The 20,941-nt window shown below is 38.4% G+C and overlaps 2 protein-coding genes across 5 annotated transcripts; one reads left to right on the plus strand and one right to left on the minus strand.

Moving 5' to 3' along the window:
• Positions 1-1,234: 1,234 nt before the first annotated feature.
• Positions 1,235-13,464, minus strand: LOC113504885 (sorting nexin-2). 2 transcript variants are annotated; one of them, XM_026887388.1, is made up of 10 exons: positions 13,133-13,410; positions 11,976-12,086; positions 10,407-10,650; positions 9,812-9,997; positions 9,313-9,434; positions 8,716-8,922; positions 7,117-7,233; positions 6,540-6,659; positions 6,115-6,267; positions 1,235-5,420 (listed from the first exon to the last, which is right to left on the minus strand). In XM_026887388.1, exons 1-10 carry the CDS (start codon positions 13,223-13,225, stop codon positions 5,370-5,372), a joined length of 1,404 nt encoding a protein of 467 aa, XP_026743189.1. In that variant the 5' UTR covers positions 13,226-13,410; the 3' UTR covers positions 1,235-5,369. The 2 variants fall into 2 exon arrangements, with proteins under 2 accessions (XP_026743189.1, XP_026743197.1); XM_026887396.1 differs by lacking the exons at positions 1,235-5,420; positions 6,115-6,267; positions 6,540-6,659; positions 7,117-7,233 and adding an exon at positions 8,381-8,692 and having other exon boundaries at positions 8,851-8,922; positions 13,133-13,464.
• A 237-nt stretch (positions 13,465-13,701) lies between these two features.
• On the plus strand, positions 13,702-20,109 carry LOC113504899 (protein PRRC1-like). Of its 3 annotated transcripts, XM_026887407.1 has the most exons (11): positions 13,702-13,782; positions 13,933-14,095; positions 14,374-14,495; positions 14,788-14,909; positions 15,620-15,766; positions 16,124-16,226; positions 16,770-16,940; positions 17,557-17,565; positions 18,543-18,732; positions 19,260-19,435; positions 20,009-20,109. In XM_026887407.1, exons 2-10 carry the CDS (start codon positions 13,943-13,945, stop codon positions 19,383-19,385), a joined length of 1,143 nt encoding a protein of 380 aa, XP_026743208.1. In that variant the 5' UTR covers positions 13,702-13,782; positions 13,933-13,942; the 3' UTR covers positions 19,386-19,435; positions 20,009-20,109. The 3 variants fall into 3 exon arrangements, with proteins under 3 accessions (XP_026743208.1, XP_026743224.1, XP_026743216.1); XM_026887423.1 differs by lacking the exon at positions 13,702-13,782 and having other exon boundaries at positions 13,789-14,095; positions 14,383-14,495; XM_026887415.1 differs by lacking the exons at positions 13,702-13,782; positions 17,557-17,565 and having other exon boundaries at positions 13,789-14,095.
• The last annotated feature ends 832 nt before the right edge of the window (positions 20,110-20,941 follow it).

The following is a 20,941-nucleotide window of genomic DNA, read 5'->3' on the forward strand; positions in this document are numbered from 1 at the left end:
CCTGTGCAGTATCGAATCCACAACATGACAAATAGATACATTGATAGAGATCTGCATTCATCTGCTTAACATCCTACCGTGTTGAATTTTATACTGGCTACAAATCTTTCCATAACGCTCTATCCCGCAAACCGGTCCTCGCGGTATACTATCATCGCAACAACTCATCAACTCATCACACCAAAAAATAAAAGACAATAATAATTAATTTAAAAGATTGAAAATACTGAAACAAAGATGCTGATGACAACTGAATTAAGATTGATTTGTAAATTTTTACTCGTGATCGAGAACTGTCTGCAATTTAAAGGAAATCGACATCTTGAAACTTGTGACGGGCCTGTCTGATTCTGAGAATTTTATACTACTGTAGGTGTGGTAGATTCGGTGTCTAGTTGGAGGGAAGTTGGCGTAATGCGTGAAGGAAGACCTTTTCCATACCGGAATATAGCACACAGGGGTATTCACCTCCAAAACATTTATCGTGAAAGCCTCGTTGAACAAATGAGTTGTTGAACTAAGTTGACGACTGAAAGTAGAACAATGTAAAGGTACTTCCCAATGTCTTAATAACCTAAAAGGATAAGCATAAAAAAAACCAATAATAGAAGTAGTTGGTAGATATCTTTACAATAAATCGAGAATTATGTGCAATCTATTAGTTTTATCATCATAGGGGTTTTCCCACTAATCATATCCTTGCGCCAATCTTGGTACAGAGTAATTCCCAGGTTTTTTTAAGTAGTTTTTTGCTACGAGTATGGAAGTAGGTAATTCTTTACTTTAATAAGACATAAAATATATTTCTTTGCTAACCATAAACCGTGATAAATGAAATTTTCACAGATTGTATATGTATCTGTTGCTGCTTATACAAAAAATAATGAAAATAAATAGACATTTAAGTAACGCTGGGTACAAATAGGTCACTGTCTTTAGACGTATGTGTAGAATGTGTATACTTGCATAAAACCCTGTAACGCGAGGGCGACTCGAACTTGACCGGTTTTTTTATACGAGATTTTAAATGAAAATAGCGATAAATCCCATACAAACGCAAGTGTAGATACATCAGAAATGTATCGCTAAAATGTTGTCTGATACTTGACTTATATTGCTTGACGATTCAAAGAGCTGTGTGTGTAAAGAGTGGGGGTAAAATCTAGAAAGTTTATACTATATATACTAAGCAAGATTTCATCACAATAGGCAAAAAGGGAATAACACATTGGTATTGAAATGGAAACCAACATTATATACTTTATTCATAATTATTCATCTCTTCCATTACACCAAATTACCACTAAAATATATTTGGCAATATAAAAAATAAGGAATACATTAGACTCGATTTTTTTTTTCAATCATACTACCTAATATTCATATCTAAGTGTTACTGTCAGAGTAATGAATTTGGACAGTTGGAAATTAACATCACGATCATAAACAACAACGAAGTTACAAAAAGTTATACCAACACAACGACACCATACAACAAAACATTCTGGAAAAAAATATCTAACCACATCAACTTATATAAAATCTCCAATTTAATACTTTGACCGTAACATACGCATAACCATTCTTTTGGAATACAATTCTAATATGCAATATCTAGTATTCTTACATTTAAGATAAAAAAAAAACAAATGACTATATAAAAATATACAATGATGTTAACAAATCCTTAAGAATAATTTTACGCGAAACGAAAGTAAAGCGCATAGTTGAGAGATGCAACGGTTTACTCACACGTATTTATCTGAATTGTCCGACTAGTTACGGACCCAACTAGAGTCTTTAATTAGCCGACTCGACGTGAGTAAGTCGTTGCATCTTTTAATTATGAATCATCCTTACGAAAGTTGCTATAAAATAAAAAGCATTTGAGAGCGCACGCGCTTGTAATGAAACTAACAATAAGAGAATTAAAGAAAGCTACAAAATATATTGTAGTTTTCCCTATAGCTGTTATGAGCAATAATAGATTACAAGATAATCTTATTAGAAATCAAAATTAATACAGTAAGTGAATACATCGTCTAATCTGTTTGATAAATAAATGTTTACTATCTTATTTAGACAATGATGAAGCGATAATAACAGGAATCAAATTTGTAATCGCTTCCGCTGTTTTCCAGTATTTACTTCATAAGGAAACCGTGACGTCATAGGTTAGCAACTAAAGTTTATTGTGCAGTTTCATTGCAAACGCTGCGAAAATAATAGCAACACTAGAATACATAATTTAATCGAGAACTAAACGTTTCCTTATAAATAATTTTGATATAAAACATACGTCATTTAGCAAACAGGTATACATCACATTTTCATCTAATTTAGATGATTGTTTGAACGAGATCATTAGATCATTATCCCTTAGAGGTCCACCGCCAGGTCTTAACGCAAGACTTATCTTGAAGAAGAGAGACTTCAGTTTTTAAACAGCTAATTAACAAAAGAATGAACTAGTCATCTCTCAAAGGCGCTGTGAGTGGTTGACAATCATTTTTGCAGTCGTGATGAATAGGCAAATAACTCAGGAGTTGCTATGACAGTTATAGCTGTAAAAATGATGAACAATTGATTAATTTGTAGTTATCGACATAACTTTAGTCTTTAAAGGCCGCACACCAATCCACAATCCAGCTTTGATTGATTAGTTATTATTCGAGTAAGTACATGGTTCGAGACCTTTCGAGTCTTCTTCGTTCTTCGAATCAAATATGAACATAATCAATCAAATTCAATCATCCGTTGAGTCATGACAGTAATGCTACATAATATATATTTTTTTACATATGTTTATTTTGCTATAAACCAGTATTGATATACGGTTTCACAGAAAGACTTCTTTATCCCTTGCAAGAGCAAAAAATCTGTGATATTAATAAACTGTAATTTTTAGAAAAAAAAAACATTATATTTTAACAGTGACAAGTCTGTAGTGTTGCTATATAGCTACTTATGTTGTCAGTATTGCTAAAGTAAAAAAAATAGAAACAAATTCTAAATAATTTAATGCATATCTCGTTTAAACAATCACCTTGTATATTAAAACTAAATTGAAGCCAGTCTGATGCGTGTGCGATGCGAACGAATGCAAGTTGAATTCGAACATTCATTGAATGTTAACATAGTATTGTAATAATACGAAGATTTCTACAATAGCTCGAGTTTTAAAATGTGTACTGTATTAGGGTTTTGTCCAACAGTGGGATAAATAAAAACTGGTGGATTAAAAGGTACAGTGGGTATTACGGAAATTGTAAGAGCTTTGTCCAGCAAAGGTTTCGGTGTTTCCAAACTACGTTGAGGTTGGATTTTACTTTAACCGGTTACCATTGAATAGAATACAAGTTTTTCAGAGATTGCCTGTCTGACATATAAATTGGTTATATTTAGGTTTCCCACATATATAGTGCATTAACAAACATATTATTCCATACATGAATTGTTTATCGTGCCTTGAAACCACGTGATCGCTTGAGCATTTTTTTTAAGTTTTCCTTTTAAATATATTAAGTTTTTTAAGAATACATTTTGCCGTGAATCGCGGTAGTTAGCAACTAATATTAAAATGTATATGAAACTTGACGAACGGCAGCCTTACCATTAATGGTGACTCTATGAGAATTTTCCACGGCAGTCACTTTCCTTATACAGGTTTAGGTAGAGAATTATCCCGGAAATAAAAAAAATATTATTTGATTCAAAATCATAAGAATTTGTAAGTTAGTCCAGTTAGATAACTTAACTACAGGAACATAAGACAATTAGTCATTTAATAATAATTACAGTCCAGGCTTCAATTTTCCATTAAACATTATATGTATACATTTTCTTACTTTATACATTAATAAAAATGCTGATATTGAATGAACGAATACATTGGACCTTTCGAAAAACATCGCGTGACGTGCAATCTAAATTGAACCTTAAAAAAATGTAATAAGCCTTATATTTGTTTACATAACAATAAATGGTTGAGATAACATGAACACATGATTCTTATTAACAATTGGATCTTTATTTATTTAACAATTAACATATGTTCACGTGTATAGACAATTTAAATTAACGTTAGTAAATGAATCGTAAATGCTGCCTTTATACTATACAGGGTGATGTTTTTTATCGCTTTCAAAAATACAACTTGAGCCTTTGTAACTGTATTTTTTTTCTATATTTTTTTGACGTCATATTCTAAGCTTCGAAAACGATAAAAATATCACTTGGAGAAATATAATTTGGAATGTATATTTATTTGGCATTAAAAATTCAGCTTACTTATTCAGATATTACTTATCTACCTACCAGACGTATTTATGAATTACTCTAGATTTAGATAATTTTTATATCGTATTTATATAATCGATTCTTGTCAAAATAACACATTGATAATAAATCAATTATATTTACTTACAAATGTTTATCGTATTAAATTTGATAACTGCTGATTGAAAAAACGAAATTTAAAGAAAAATATATAAATACATGAAGCTCTAGGTAAACACTCTGTTATGTTTACATATATTATTATTATATTACATTAAACTGATAAATCTCCGTCTATAATATAACGAAATACATAAATGTATGAAACAAGGAAATCAAATATACAGAAAAACGTAATTTACGTTATAATTCCCATTGATGTTCTAGTATTAATTTTACTATTAAAATCAGCTATCCTTGACTTACCTACATATATTTAATCTGGAAGTAATCTATTAAAACATACGATGTATGTTGCTGACACAGAGCAGTAACCAATGGGAAGTCACTATTACAAGACAACTTGTTAATAATAGCATTTGATTGGTTTATCATAAAGAACAGTTTATAGGGTGATTTGTAATGTGTATATGATTGGTGGAAAGACATGCTTGATTTAATCACTAGCGATGGATTGTGTGACGACAGTCAAAAACCAATTTTAAATCTATTGACCTAAAGTTCACAATCGTTTGACAAAAATGACAATTCAAAGACTTTAGCGTTTTCTATATCATTTCTTTCCTTCAAACAACTATAAACATTATTTGAATAGATCTAAAGTCTGTTTTCAAGTATCACTACAAATTCCATGAACAATGACAGCTCAGAGGTTTAATGCTCTCTATGTCATTTCTTTTTATTAACAATTATGCACGTTATTTCAATAGACTTAAAGTCTGTTTTCAAATATCGCTTAAAAGTCGCCAACACATTGCCCTGGCCTATCGTCGCTCCATTTGCTTACTGCTCTGTGTCGTAGTGATAATAACATATGCACAGTGCGGAAGGTAGTTGAATTCATTTACTAACGTTTGTTTGTGGCGAGCGCGTTACGTGGAGGGCGCGCAGGGTCGCCGTCACTGCCCCACTCATTTGATCGCTCGGGCTTCGGGCAGGAAGGCGTCCCAGTAGCGGATAGCCTACAATATAAATATTAGGTGGTTAGGAATTGAATTGTTTCAATGGTTTGGGTACGTAAATATAGGTAAAGTTAGAAACTTCAACATCAAGCCTAGTTTTTTCCCAAATATGTTGGGATCGGCTGACAGGTGGATGTGGGCTAAGTACCAGTGTTTTATAAGGAGCGAGGAGCATATCTGTCCTCGTCAACCCAGTTACCTGCAACACGAACAGCCGAGACCCACAATTTAACGTGCTTTCCGAAACACAGAGGAAGTCGTTATGGCATTGATTTTCATTCATCCACGGACTGACCGTGTCAAACGTAGCTTAATCATAATCGAAAAATTTGTGCAGCTACAGCTTAATTCATTTCAGCCCTAGCTTATCGGGAAGTACCTCAAAATGGAGTGACAAAAATTCAACCGGAACGACAAACGGACAAACAAGAAAGTGGGTGTATAAAAACGTGGGTAAAAAAGATATCGGTAAAAGGGGGTGATTAGAATATTTTTGGAGTGGATAGAAACAGTTTTTATCAAAATTTGGACGTTTAACAAACGACGCGAAAGTTCTCAAGCATTTCATAGGGTAATATTGTTTATAAGCTTTTTATGTAAGAAAATATTCATGCGACCTCCTAAAGAACATTTTTTCAGTAATTGACCCTTTAAAACTCTATTCGCCCCACTCTACGGTATAGTGCAGTAGTACCTGCGCCTGATGCTTCATGTGGTCGTCCAGATACCGCAGCAGCGCGGCGCGCAGCTCGCTCAGGCGCAGCTCGTCCCACCGCTCCAGCTCCTTCTTGATGACGCGCGATATCGTGTCGAACTCCTGCTGACCACGCTCCACCTTCGATTCCCACTGTCACAACAGAACATGTTTGCTTATTAACAACTTAGACTTTAGACTGGCGTGTTGGTCTAGTGATTAGTAGCCATGATTGCTATACTGGAGGATTAAATTTCGATTCCCACCCAGGCCAAATGATTATGCGAGAAGCACGATCATTTTTTCTGTGTCTTGATGATGATAGCTATTGGGTTCGAAGATGGTCATGACTCCGAAATAACTTGGGTAATACGGATTTTAAGTCATAAGTTAAAAGCATAAGACACAGTTTCCATTGAACATACCTCAATAATCTCATTAGCTGCTTGTTCGATCTTCTCCGGGCGGTTGGCGAGCTCTGCCTTCGCTTTGTTCTCTCTCCGCTTGGTCAGCTGCATCTGAGCGTGTTGCCAGTTTTGGAACACCTGTATGCGAGACGGTCACAACTTAAACATAATTATATTTAAAGTGTTTTTAACACTAAATTCGTACGGCGGCTACTTTTCATCGTTTTGGTGCAGCGCGAGATTCGGTTCAATGTCGATAAGAAAAAAAAACTAGCTGAAGTTGACCGTTATGTAAATAATATGCGGAAAAACGTAACTCCGTGTGGATGTAACGTTACCGAAGAAAACGTGCACTATCATTGGCAGAATGATAACTTTATATTAAAACACAGCGCCATCTATGTTATCACAAGCAACAAAATGACCGAATACGACACGTGAAGTGATGACTGCAATATGATGTTACAACCTAAACCTAACATTAAATAAGTTACTACGTACTTTAGGGGTTACATACAAGAATAAAATTAAATTAGAAATTCAAGACAACCGGTATAGATTATTTTCTCTATTTTCAGATAATTTTATATTTTACCTTAACTCTCTCATGGAACACATCCTTGATAGCGCCGATGAGGCCGAGGTAGTCTTTAACGTGCTCAGCGAGCACGTAGAAATCCGTGTTCGACTGCTCTAATCTCAAGTGTTCAATCTGTAAGAGAAAGTAGGTTTGTAACAAATAATGTTAGGAGAAAAAGGAAAACACGTGTTGTGGGTTTTAATACCTCGGTTTTTTTTTTAATTTACTTTTGACATGTTGAATTATTAACTTTATTAAATTACTTATGCGGCAGAAACTAGAAAAACTTTAAACCGTAATATAAAAACCTTTGCCGAAGTGGGACTAAGCTCTAGAAGAATACTAATTGTTGCAAATCGTCCCTGATGGGGTTTTGCCCGTCACCTGCTTTGTCGACCTCGCGGTGGGTCGAGATATAACAGCACCCTGTTGCTGTCCTACGGTTGGCGTCCTTCCTGCTCTGCAACCTCTGTCGGTGTTGGCGCCTCGCCGCGGCTGCAACACTCACCTTCTCGTGCAGGTCGGCGGTGTGCGAGAGCGCGCGCGAGAGCGGCGCGTGCGGGTCGCTGCCGGAGAGCGCGGCGCAGGCGCGGGCCGCGTCGTGCGTGCGCGCCGCCAGCTCGCGCCGCTCGCCCGCCAGCGCCTCGCCGCGGCTGCAACACTCACCTTCTCGTGCAGGTCGGCGGTGTGCGAGAGCGCGCGCGAGAGCGGCGCGTGCGGGTCGCTGCCGGAGAGCGCGGCGCAGGCGCGGGCCGCGTCGTGCGTGCGCGCCGCCAGCTCGCGCCGCTCGCCCGCCAGCGCCTCGCCGCGGCTGCAACACTCACCTTCTCGTGCAGGTCGGCGGTGTGCGAGAGCGCGCGCGAGAGCGGCGCGTGCGGGTCGCTGCCGGAGAGCGCGGCGCAGGCGCGGGCCGCGTCGTGCGTGCGCGCCGCCAGCTCGCGCCGCTCGCCCGCCAGCGCCTCGCCGCGGCTGCAACACTCACCTTCTCGTGCAGGTCGGCGGTGTGCGAGAGCGCGCGCGAGAGCGGCGCGTGCGGGTCGCTGCCGGAGAGCGCGGCGCAGGCGCGGGCCGCGTCGTGCGTGCGCGCCGCCAGCTCGCGCCGCTCGCCCGCCAGCGCCTCGCCGCGGCTGCAACACTCACCTTCTCGTGCAGGTCGGCGGTGTGCGAGAGCGCGCGCGAGAGCGGCGCGTGCGGGTCGCTGCCGGAGAGCGCGGCGCAGGCGCGGGCCGCGTCGTGCGTGCGCGCCGCCAGCTCGCGCCGCTCGCCCGCCAGCGCCTCGCCGCGGCTGCAACACTCACCTTCTCGTGCAGGTCGGCGGTGTGCGAGAGCGCGCGCGAGAGCGGCGCGTGCGGGTCGCTGCCGGAGAGCGCGGCGCAGGCGCGGGCCGCGTCGTGCGTGCGCGCCGCCAGCTCGCGCCGCTCGCCCGCCAGCGCCTCGCCGCGGCTGCAACACTCACCTTCTCGTGCAGGTCGGCGGTGTGCGAGAGCGCGCGCGAGAGCGGCGCGTGCGGGTCGCTGCCGGAGAGCGCGGCGCAGGCGCGGGCCGCGTCGTGCGTGCGCGCCGCCAGCTCGCGCCGCTCGCCCGCCAGCGCCTCGCCGCGGCTGCAACACTCACCTTCTCGTGCAGGTCGGCGGTGTGCGAGAGCGCGCGCGAGAGCGGCGCGTGCGGGTCGCTGCCGGAGAGCGCGGCGCAGGCGCGGGCCGCGTCGTGCGTGCGCGCCGCCAGCTCGCGCCGCTCGCCCGCCAGCGCCTCGCACGCGCCCAGCAGCCGCCGCAGGCACGCCTCCAGGGCCTCCACGCGGGACGAACGCTCCTCGAACCACTGTCCCACAAAACTTACAATCATCACTAAAACAAAACTCGACGCGAGAGAAATCAAAATATGCAATAAGCAAGGAACGTGACCGAGAAAATGTGTGAGCGGCTAGACAGGCGAAATTTGAGGGCCATGACAGAGACACGCCATAGTGACAGAGGCAGTGTGGGAGGGACCTCTCCGAGGCAATCTGTGCCAGAGTGCGAGGGACATGATCGTGGCAATCAGACCGAGGGATGTGGAGGGATGGAGGCAGTGTGCGAGGGTGATGATCGTAACCATATGGGGAAATTGCAAGGGAAATGACCAGCCATATGTGTGAGCAGACGAATGTCGACAGTTAGCGAAACATAGATAACACTATCATCCCTACAACGGAACTACGATTTCACTCACCGGATCCGATTCGTCCATCCTGTATGTGATCTTGTTCACAGTCTCGCCGACTTTGTTGAACAGACGAAGCACTCCGGCGCCGCTCAGCGCAGATGTGCTCGTCGCCTTTGGCAATTCTGTGTCTGTGTACAAAGAAATATACAGTTACATATTATAGTCTGCAGTTATTTCAATACAGTTATTTTTCCGTCAGACAGATTTCCAAAAAAATATTGGATAGATATGTTAAAAAAATGAAGAGCATACAGCTAATAAAATCTCATGTGACGTCACATACCAGTACGAATTTACTAGCAAGTGATGTTACTAGCCCCCACTACCATACATTTCATCATTTTGGGAAACCTGTCATTTTAATTGTCACTTGGATTGCAATTTTATGATCTCTACAAGAAGATCTCTTCAAGTACTTTTTCTACAGATAATTTAATAATACCTAAAATGGACATATACATTTTAGTTCCATAGTATCTTGGAAATATTATTCGTTACAACATACCTGACTCCAAGAACTCCCTGAAGTCAGGATCGATGCACAGGACGGGGTGCTGCGCGACCCTGTTGAGGAACCTCTCGAGGGCGGCGCGGCGTCGCTCCACGAACTGCGACTGCACGCTGCCCGCCGCCGAGCTGCCGTTAGCGCTCTCGGTAGATGGCGTTGATGTCATCTTCAGTTTTGTTGTACCTGGTTAACAAGGATTCGGCTTTTTTTACTTTTTATTGAAATATTTTTTTTAGGAAGGCAAAATATACTTTGATTTTGATCTTGAGTCAAAATGTAAATGATAATTGGGTATGGCAGTTAATTTTTTCTTCTGTCATGTATTGAAAAAAAATTTGATTAGTATTTTGCCTCTATCGGTACGACGACGTTTTCAATTATGTCACACATTTTTTCCATTCACTGTCGCAAATGTAAATCTTATTAAGGCAACACCTTACTTGGCCGCTCAAACATCCCAGTTTAATACAATGGTTTTAATTGTATTAAAACCATTGTATTAAACTTTTAATACAATGGACAAGGGGACATTATTACAATATATTTAAAACCGAAGTTTGGCATGCCATCCTTAATTGTCTTAAATACTTACCAACTATACTCTTCTCCGGCGCAGGCGGTATAATTCTGCCTGATCTCAAGTATTTTTCTATCAGTTTCTCATGGAGTCCTAGAAAGTCGCTGAACCGTCTGAGCACAGCAAAGTCGTGCTTGCTGAATATAGGCATGTTGGTCTTGGTGAGGACTCGGTAGGCCACGTATGAGCTCATCCCCTCCCCAATCTTTTGAGGCTCCGTCACTGTTATAATTATATTGTTGGCACGTTCTGTGGCAATCTGGAAAACATTCGTTTGTTAACCTATTTTTTTAGAGTTATAATTTATTACAGAGAATCCAATTTTATTTTGGCTTTAAGAGTTATCTAGGTCTGCGACTGGCACAGGACCGTAGAAATTAGCACGAGAAAGGGGTCTCAGGAGGCCTATGCCCAGCAGTGGGAGGACAAAGGCTTTGGATGATGATGATGAAAGGTTTGCAGGTATTGTTTTATGCTTTTGCAGACTTGGCTATAAGCTTGGAGATTTGTTGTATTTTTCTTATAAAGAGACATTTATTTAACGTAGAATATACGTGTCATGGCAACATGTCGTGAAAGATTTAAAAGCGGATTTAGAAATAGCATGAGTACATACAAATTGGAATAAGAATGGTTTAAAATGTTTTAAAAACATAAAAACAAAGTTAGGATAAAAACAAAACATTATCTTTTATATGCAAATTGACTTCTTATCAACCTTTCTTTAATGACATTACAGAAATACTTTCTACATAGCTCAGCTTATCTCTGTAAACAAAAAAAAAGATGAAAGTGATGCAATATCCATTTTCAACTGTGCTAATTGGATTCACGTTTTTGTGCGCGAATTTCAGTCGGTAATGCCTTTCTATGGGCGCTAATAAGGTGTAAACACGCGAAGGTCGAATTCATGTAGGATTATTTGCCAGTAGAATTTATAGTTATAAATAGAAGGTAAGTATTAATGCAATTTTATGTTTCAGTATTTAGAATAGACAAAATAGGTCAAGCAGACTTTATTTTGGTTGTTGTTATTGTTATTCTATTATTATGGTATTGCTCTTTTATATTATCGTACCAGAAGGTCTTTAAGTAATTTTATTATGTTTATGGAAGTCTGACAGCACAGTATATGGAGAAGAGTGGCAACTCTTGTCCACAGATGCAATAATGTTACTTTAGGACGTCGCAGTAGGTCGTCTAACGGTAGTGGGTTTTTAGAGTACCCTCAAAGTACATTAAGTAGTCAAAGTTTTTAAAGAAAACTGATAATTAGAATCAAATAGTTGACAAAGGCCTTTGCCTAGTATAGAAACAGCAAAGTATTTTTTAACAGATAGTCAGACATTGTTTACTCCACTACTGCTGTGGACTTTGTAGCACAATATAATATTTTTTTGACCTATGCAATAAGCCAACAGAAGCTGTATCATGTGATAACTTTACAAGACAATGAGAGACAATAAGCTAAAAAAAACATAAAGAAACATAACATTACCTTCTAATTTATTACTGGACAACCTAAAAAGGTGCATAACCTGATATCAAAGAAAAATAACTATAATAGAGTAATAAAGGTATTACCTCTTCCATGATCGGACTGCTGAGTGAGGTGGTGATCGATGGAGCATCACTAATGGTGACCTTTTCAAGACCTTCACGAGCTCCATTCACCTCGGAATCCAGGCTCACTTCCTGTAATTTATGCATTGTTTAAATTTGTTATTTTATATAACTTTATAATGGAAACATGAAAAGGAAAATAGTCAATTTTGATGTCATTTAAATTATTTGTCAAAGTATACATTAAATGTTTATGTAGTTACCTCAACTTTAAATAGTTATTTAATTAGTCTATTGGTATGATGTTTTCTAAATAAATAAAAAAAACTAATCAATAATTATTTGTTGTTGTAGTGTTGTAAAAACCCATGGGCTAATAAATAAAACCCATAGCAAAGCATATTATTTTTTCCTCCCTACAGATATAATAGAAATATGTTTTTGTAAGCCTAACAGTAATTACATGTATTCATTATGTTTCTAATATTAATTACAATGTTTATACTGAGCATAGTAACTTCTTCCCATATGTACAAACACTCGACTAGAAAAACAATAAATTGTGCTTTCAAATAACATGTTTCTTTAATAAGTTTCCTTTACCACGGAGATATGATACAGGAAAAGATTACTAACAAGTTTAACTACACCATTATAGATTATGATGCAAGATTGACTGATAAACTTAAACGGCTATGTATATAATAAAGTATGTATGAAGAAATATTAATAATTATGAGCAAATTACCTTAACAAAAGTAAACACAGGTTGAAATTCTAGTGCCATTATACCTATATTTGTACTTTCAAAAGATAGCTAACAAAAGCAACTATGTAGAAAGAATATCAGCAGGGTGACTAACCAAAGATAAAGTGAGCATTACAGTTAAGCCATTGATTCAGTAATTAAATTAAGTTTCAAGGATGTTTTAAAGAAACATCGCATCCAATAGGAATTTGCAAAACTGCGGATATGAAACATATTTTTTGCCGACAGTAATTAATAAGCCATAATTAACAGCTATAACAAAAGTCTCATCAGTAACATAATCATTATAATCATTCCTCATTTCTTTCATATCAATATCAAAGTCAGGGGCGTTAACTATCTGCCGCCAGGCCGCCGGGGGGCGGACGCGAACACAACAAGTTATTAAAACAGGATTCCAATAAGATACCTGGACCGCAGACGCGAAAAGATCTTCGTCATCCCTGTTATCATTGTTAATATCCACAGTGCTAAAGGGCGGAGTATCAGGTTCTTCCGACATGGTGTAATTTCACTTATATTAGACACGACCGCAAATGACTCAACGAACAATAAAGCGTCTAATCAAATTTTTCCCGAAAACAGCGAGATAACTTTCCGATACCAAGGTTCGCTTGACAGAAATGAGCAACCCCCCCGAGCACAATTAAGTTTTCAGATAAATAACAATTTTTAACATGATTAATATGACATGTATTGTAAATCTGTAAGGTGTGAGAAAGACAAAATATCCGTGATGTTTAAATTCTTGACATTTTAATGACTATGGCACTGTTGCGTGCTGTCAGATTTTTAGTGACGTATTCAGTTCCATTTACGAAGTCAGTTCTAGTAATTTCTTTTTAACACATAACTTTTCTTTTTCTCTAAGTGTAAAAATAATAAAAACTTTGTTGACGATATTCTTTATATAATATATCCATTCAAGATCTAAAATTACAGATATGAAACGTACAGGGGTAAAAAGTAAGGTAATAGCCATGATTTGAAAACATATACTTTGGTGTCACAAAACATCTGTCAAATCATAAATATCCACGAAATTGTTTTGTTGTGAAGGTAAAGAACAAGTTTTACATTCGATGTTTAGTTACATTGCGCGAACCAGTATAAACATATTGTTTAAATTCTTGTATATTGATAAATAAAAGGCTTGCTGCGTACTGTATCATAATTTTTTAATATTTTTTCTGCGGTTTTGTATTGTAGTGGTGATAAAATGAGTGGGACTGATAAGAAGCCGAAGATCCCGCAGCCGCCGGCACCAGCTGTCGGCACCGGGAATCTGTTGTCGAGTGTGGCGCCTCCCTCGCAGTTGCCTAACTTCGTGACTGCCAGCCCTGTGGTCCCTGTAGCAAGCACAGCTGCTGAGGTATACCGAAGTACTCCATTATTTATGATATTACCAATTTTATCCTATCCTCAGACATAAAAGACCAACTATAGACTTCATAAACTAGTACTCACACAATCCTGCCTTGTAAATGCTGTTCACACCTTATGTTCCAACCTCATAAATCTCACTTTTGCTATCTTCATTGAGTCACCGGTTTCAGTGTTCTTGAATGAGTCCATTCCCAGAATTTCGTTTCTTCTATACCGGAATAACTTAATTACTTTCCTTATAAGTCCTTTCTAATTCCATACTAGATACCACAGATTCAGATGCCACAACCTGTAATACAGCCAGTACCAGCCCCGGTGCCAGTTCAGCCGATCATAGTACAAGCCAGAGATGAGCCCAAGCCTCAACCAGCTCAAGAAACATTCAGGTATAACATATGGTACTATTAATAGAATTATGCTTAAGATTTTTATGCAAGAAATAACTTCACAAGTCCTAATGAGATGTTAGTAAATGCAAAGTAGGTCACGGCATAACTAATTAAAAAGTTTTTTTCTTACACTACTAATTACTTAAAAAATGACTGTTTGCCTAATTAATAGAGTCTTTTTTTTTGCTGTAATGATACTAATGTGTTGTGTTATTGTGTAATCTGTGAAGGTGAATTAAATGTTTATGAAATCTTCCACATTTCATGAGAGTGTAATTTCTCATTACAGCCCAGCCATTCCACTGAGCAAGGGTGAACCAATGATTTCCATCAGATCACCAGAAGACTCACAGACCACTCATTCTCCTGACTCTCTGCCACCAGATTCCACATCAGAAATTGAACAGCTTGGTATGCATAGCTCTTTTGATTTTATGGAATAAAATTTTCTGCATTTGTAACAGGAAGGAATGAGAGAGTTTAAATTTGGGGTGGCAACAATTCAACCCGTAAATGTTGGCAACAAGTTGAGGAGAAAGAGAAGACAGGTTTCCTTTTACCAGCCTATTTCTAAACTAAGGTGAGGTGAGCTGTTAATCTGTGGACATCTTTTACATGAAACAACTATATATCAATGGCACCCATCTGATTAAGTATCGCAGTAACGAGGCATAGTCAGTAAGAAACAAAAAGCCCAAGATAAATAATATTTAAATTCATTCATATATGCTTAATGTAGGACAAATCATTGATTGAAACATCTAACATAGGTTTAGTCATAGAAAATTTCTTGATGATATAAACATGCATTGTAAAGTAAAATGATAATAGGCTTGTTTTTATCGACTATTACAATAAATTCATTGAGTTAAGTTTTGTAAACAAAACTGTGCAATGAGTGTAACTGTAAATTTTCTCTGTCCTATAATTCAAACTTACTTTCAACTGCAAAATGTAGAAATATAGTGAAACATTTAATAAGACTGACAACTAGCGTTGCAACGACCGCACGCAGCGAGCGCTGAGCGGCAACTAAGCAAATGGTTGTGTCACTTTAATTGTATTTCGTTTTCCACTACCCACATTCGAGACCATGTTCTTTAAGACTCTATATTTTCCAGGTGACATAATGCCAGGCAGTGGTCTGTTTACTTGGATGAAGGGGGCCGTCTCGACCGGTGGGCTGTTACATCGCGTGGCTGAGAAGGCGAAAAGCTCGGTAGACTCCATGATCACAACCCTCGACCCACAGATGAAGGAGTACCTTAGTAAGTAACTGGTACAGTGAATTATGCTAGGAAAATAATTGACTGGCTTGTAAGTCTCGTGGTTCGATTCCTAACCACGACAAATGTTCTTGTGAGTCAAGTCTATGGCGAATTTAATCCTTGTGTCGCTAGGGGTTTCACAAAAATTCATGTCACTTGCACAAAGATACATATAATCAGGATAAGCATTCGTGAATCCTTGCCCCATGTGGGGATCGTACCCACGACACGTCGTGCTTAGTGGACTTGGCGCGGTGCCCTCATCCACTCGGCTCTCCGTGATGAAAGGGTTCCGTACTCCAAGAGTAAAATGGAAGTTAATCGGACATTTAGATATTGTTTTCTAATTTCTTATAGGAAGTGGTGGGGACTTGCTGATCGTGGTCGCTTCGGACAAAGAAGCGAAGATTTCACCGATCAGAGATGCATTCCAGACAGTATTTGGAAAAGCTAATGTCGTGTAAGTAATTTACCTGTCACATAAGGTATTATGTTACATACGACCTCGATAGCGATGTGGCACTGACTATTTCTCTTTGGCTTTGTAACGAGACGTGATGGCGAAATGTTCCTTAGGCAGATTATATAAAGTCTATTTTGTATGGTATTTTTGTATTTCTATGTTTATCCTCAGTGAAAAGCGATGGTGTACGGTGTCGAAATTCCACTTCAAAAGCAACTTAATTTAAAGTACAGCTTGATCTAACTTCAAGTGACAATTAAGGTTTCTAAGATACGATAGCGATGCATTCATGCTTTTCTTAAACAAAGGTCTATTTCCCAACGCCTGTACAGCAAGAACCGACGGCAACGGCAATTTACTGCAGTATACCAGATAACGATATATCTAATTCTCCAATCCCAAAACTACTTTACCCTATTACAATAAGATCTACTTTAAATGGCTACAGATTTCCAATGGCTATTTTCCAGTAAAACCGACGATGCATTCTATTCAGTCCAAAAACTACTTTACCCTATTACAATAAGGTTTATTTTCCAGTGGCTACGCAGCACAAAGCGACGTGACAGCAGCACAGCCGGTGGGCTACGCAGCGGCGTACGCGGCGGCCAAACAACGCATCGCACACATACGCTCCGTGCATTCAGAACTACATAACAACGTGCCTATAGTCGCTGTAGAAGGATTCCTACAAGAATGTGTTACCGACAGGTTTGTAAATAATTAGAATGTATATTAAAGTTAGTTATTTTGTGTAAATAATCAAGTATGTAAAACGTATACATATTATTAGTAAACGTATTCACGAAAGAAACGCGGATGAATTAAGTGTATTTGGCACTAAAGTGCAGGCAAAAAAATTTTCAGACAGGATTTGTCGTATCTGGCTTGAATTAACCAATTTTGTCGGATAAATCCGACTTTGGACAGAGAAAAGGTTAAAAACTGTCAGTCGGTAACTGAATGCGGTTGGTATACTAAGGCCCGATTTTTAATCGTCAGATAACTTTTATCTGAGGAATAAATATGGCCGTTTGACATATTTTCTATACAAAATCTGTCAAAACGTCAAACTTATTCGTCAAATAATAGTTATCTGGCGATTGAAAAATCGGCCTATAGTCATAAAAAAAGGATTTGAATATTTCTGTAGTAAATTGATCTGGGCTTGCTAAATGCATTTAGTAATAGAAGCACATATTAATTAAACAGTACATATTACTTTTAAATAGTCTACTATTTATAGCACTTTTATATAGCACAGAATATTTTATATAAGTATATTTCTTTTTCAAGTTATTTATATTTATTAATTTCCTTTTTATAGCCCATCAGGGTGAGTTTACTCTTTTGCTAATATTTCCTCCTACTGGAGTTTTCCTCTATGGAGCCATAGCCACCAGCAGCTTGGACCCTGCTTCTGCAGCGGTTGGGAAGTATATTTTATATTTTTAATGCTTGTTTGTTTATATGTAATAACTATGTATTTTATATGTTAATATTAAAATAAGGACACATTATTAACTGGCCAGTTGGTCTACCCAAAGTCGGTTGTTCATGAAAAACACTTGTTCGGAAAAACCATTTCAGGAACAAGTTGGAATGTTTGTGTGATTAAAATAATCATTTGTTCTACCTATAATATGTATGTATTTCTTTAAAAAAATAATATTAGTTTATCAGTGGTTTATTTATGGTATAAGCTTTACTCGTTTTGACACTAGATGGCGTTGTGTGAAGGGTGTGGAATATATAGATTAGTTGGTGGTGACCATGCGATTCTATGCATGGATTTATTTGCACAAGGTTGCGGGTTATATGTTCAAAGTTGTTTGCTTTCTTAATATTTACGGTTCCAGAGATAAAAAATGTGATTTTTATTAAAATTACGACTTTGTTCAACACCTTTACTAATGAGTTTCATTACACTTTAAAATGCATTTTATACTATTTTTTTCTGAAACTGACCCATACATAAGTGATAGAACGGCTTGCTCGGTTTGCGATCAGTTGTCGGAATGTGTAGTGTCGCCATTAGCTCGAAATTGTGCCTAATGATTATAATTCATTTTAGAGCCTTTATATTTCTTTACATTATTTCAATACGTTATTGCATATTTCAATGAACAAAAAACCTACTAAGGTTTCAAGGAATATATTTTTTTCATGAGAAAAAATATGAATCTCTCCGCAGATCGCCCGTAATTTATTTTTACATTCATTTTCCATAAACTCTCTCTTTTCGAATATGTTTCATCCTATATATTTTTTAATCTTTATGTATTTTAAGTTATGTCTCCCTCCCACCCGCAGATGGTACGACGTATCCCTACTGATCCTCTCCCAGCCCTCACTGGGTATCGAGCTGCAGCTACAGTCGCAGGGCACTTCAGTAGCGGCGGCCGCGGTGGCGGCGGCGGCGGCCGCCACGCCGTCAGACTACGAACACGCGCAGACCGGCTACAGTGTTACTATAGGTTCCATTATGGCTGCCAGTTTACAGGTATGTTTGATCTTATAGTTTTGTTGCAGCATTGTCTTTTGGAATTGGAATACGGATTTCAAATAATATGTATAATTTGAGTGTCTGTTTTTAATTTTGATTTTTTTTCTACTTCTTATGAATTTATATGCGGTACATACTGAGAAAAAGAAGGTTTTTTTTACTTTTTATCTGTTAGTCTTTATATTAGCTTTGGCTAATTTCTGAAATTGCTGGATCGATTATACCAGGACTTTCATTGCCAGTAGCTGGTGAAAAATTAGTGACGTAGGCAAATTTTATTAAAAAAAAACAACTTTTATTCCAGACAAATAAACCAATCGTACTCGAAACACTACCTTAACGGGTGCCAAACTAAAAGAGGAAAAAAAACACCCATTATTACCCTCATCAGCTAAGTGATACAAGTGTTCACTCGTAGTAACCCAGGTTGTTTCGTAGACAGGACTTTCACAAAAACTATCTCCCTATTTATAAATAAGCATGTTTATTCCCATCCCTTTTCTACTTATACTGGCATCCCCCAGGTCCCGCACACACAGTGGCAGGAGGCCGCGACAGGCGTGTCCCGGCAGGACATCCTGCAGCTGGCGGCGCGCTCGCTGGCCGGCTCCTACAAGCGTCTGCTCGCCGTATCCGCGGCCGAGACCTAGGACTTACCACATCTATATTGAGACTGGACTACGACAAATTATTGTGTACAGTTAGTATTTATATACTGCTAAATTGTTAAGAAGAGTTTATCAATGATGAAATGTATTTGATGATATTCAGTACCTGAATTGTAAGCTTGTTTATATTGAAAAATTGAAATGTGAGAATTAAACCTTTGTTGATGAGGTAAAAAGTATCATATTAGTCAATCTTAGGTGGTTACACACGGCACTACGTGGTGAAGCGGATTGTCGCATTGGATTCTAATAAATTCCTTGATTCCTAACACGCTTATACCTACCCAATCTTCAACCACGCCGCAGTCTTCTTTTCTTTTTCGCCGTATTCAGTCATTTATTGCATTCCATACGTTACAGAGATGGTAGAAAAAAATAACAAGTCAAAGATCTATGTGGACCCTTTTGGGCACGCAAATATTTAGGAGAGAGGAAGAGGGAAATAGCAATTAATTCAAATTAATATTGTTATATCTAAATTATTAGTCTTCAGTGTAGTAAAAGCTGTTGCTAATAAAAACAACAATATAAATATAACTACAAACTGTTTGAGCAGTGTTGCCTCGTCTACGAAGGCTGTAAAACATAATATCTTTTTGTTTCAGGAAGCCGGGAAGTTGTAAAGAATCTATTGACATCTAAAGTATACTTATTATCGCCTAATGTTATGTATAGATAAGTTATAATAAAGTTTATTCGGGGCCAACGGTGTTTTTGTATAAGTTCATTTATTATCAAACATTTGTCCTGGGTAGATCGGACACACAACGTCCGGTATCACATTCCGGTAGCAGTTAGGGCCAATAACCATTAGGCCGGCCAGTCTTATTCCTTAATTTATGATTAAGATAAACAAAGATAAGCAAAAAAGATAAACAAAAAACATGTACAACACCGGATCCTGGTAAGTCTTCAAAATGGCTGCACCGATTTAGTAATATTCACACTGGCCGGTAGGTAGGTAACCTAGGTAAAGGCAGTAACTAAAGTTAAGTTTTTGTTCCTGACAATACTTAATATAAATGTTTATTTGGTGGAAAACCAATGATATAATAAAATCTTGCGATGGACAGGATGCATCGCTGATCGCAGGTCCTAGCTGTCTACCTATCGCATTATGTAGTTAGCATTTTAATCATTAATCTTCAACTCTTTTTGTACAAAGTAAATTAAATGAAATAATACTATTTCCTTTATATAATGTAAATAATAAATACACTCGCCTCACTGAAACAGTTGTTTTAGTGTAATTAATATATTGTAATGAATAAATTAAATTAATGTATAAAGTCTTATTAGTTACGGGTAACCGTTTCCTCATGCAAGCATGCAGAACCTTCTTTAAAACCTAGTCCACAAAAAGTTGTCTTTATTTAAAAAAAAATGCATTTATTTAATAGGCATGAGAAAGGTATTCTCATAAAATTCATAAACCTTTAGCGGCTGCCGTTGACCGCCGCAACGCGATGCTGTGGTGAAACAATAGGCAGTAGACTACTGAAACTGTTTTTTTTACAGATGACTTAAATAATAGTCAT

This window comes from Trichoplusia ni, chromosome 2 (assembly GCF_003590095.1).
Source record: "Trichoplusia ni isolate ovarian cell line Hi5 chromosome 2, tn1, whole genome shotgun sequence".
NCBI classification, from domain to species: Eukaryota; Metazoa; Arthropoda; class Insecta; order Lepidoptera; family Noctuidae; genus Trichoplusia; species Trichoplusia ni.

Bases quoted from the DNA above. Each gene is read 5' to 3' on its own strand.
- LOC113504885 (XM_026887388.1), bottom strand. From the start codon at position 13,225: ATGTCGGAAGAACCTGATACTCCGCCCTTTAGCACTGTGGATATTAAC. The intron at 8,923-9,312 runs GTGAGTGAAATC...TTTGTGGGACAG, and splicing joins GGATGGACGAATCGGATCCG to TGGTTCGAGGAGCGTTCGTC. The intron at 7,234-8,715 runs GTGAGTGTTGCA...TTTCTCTTACAG, and splicing joins CCGCCGACCTGCACGAGAAG to ATTGAACACTTGAGATTAGA.
- LOC113504899 (XM_026887407.1), top strand. From the start codon at position 13,943: ATGAGTGGGACTGATAAGAAGCCGAAGATCCCGCAGCCGCCGGCACCA. The intron at 16,227-16,769 runs GTAAGTAATTTA...TTTATTTTCCAG, and splicing joins TTTGGAAAAGCTAATGTCGT to TGGCTACGCAGCACAAAGCG. The intron at 18,733-19,259 runs GTATGTTTGATC...GGCATCCCCCAG, and splicing joins TTATGGCTGCCAGTTTACAG to GTCCCGCACACACAGTGGCA.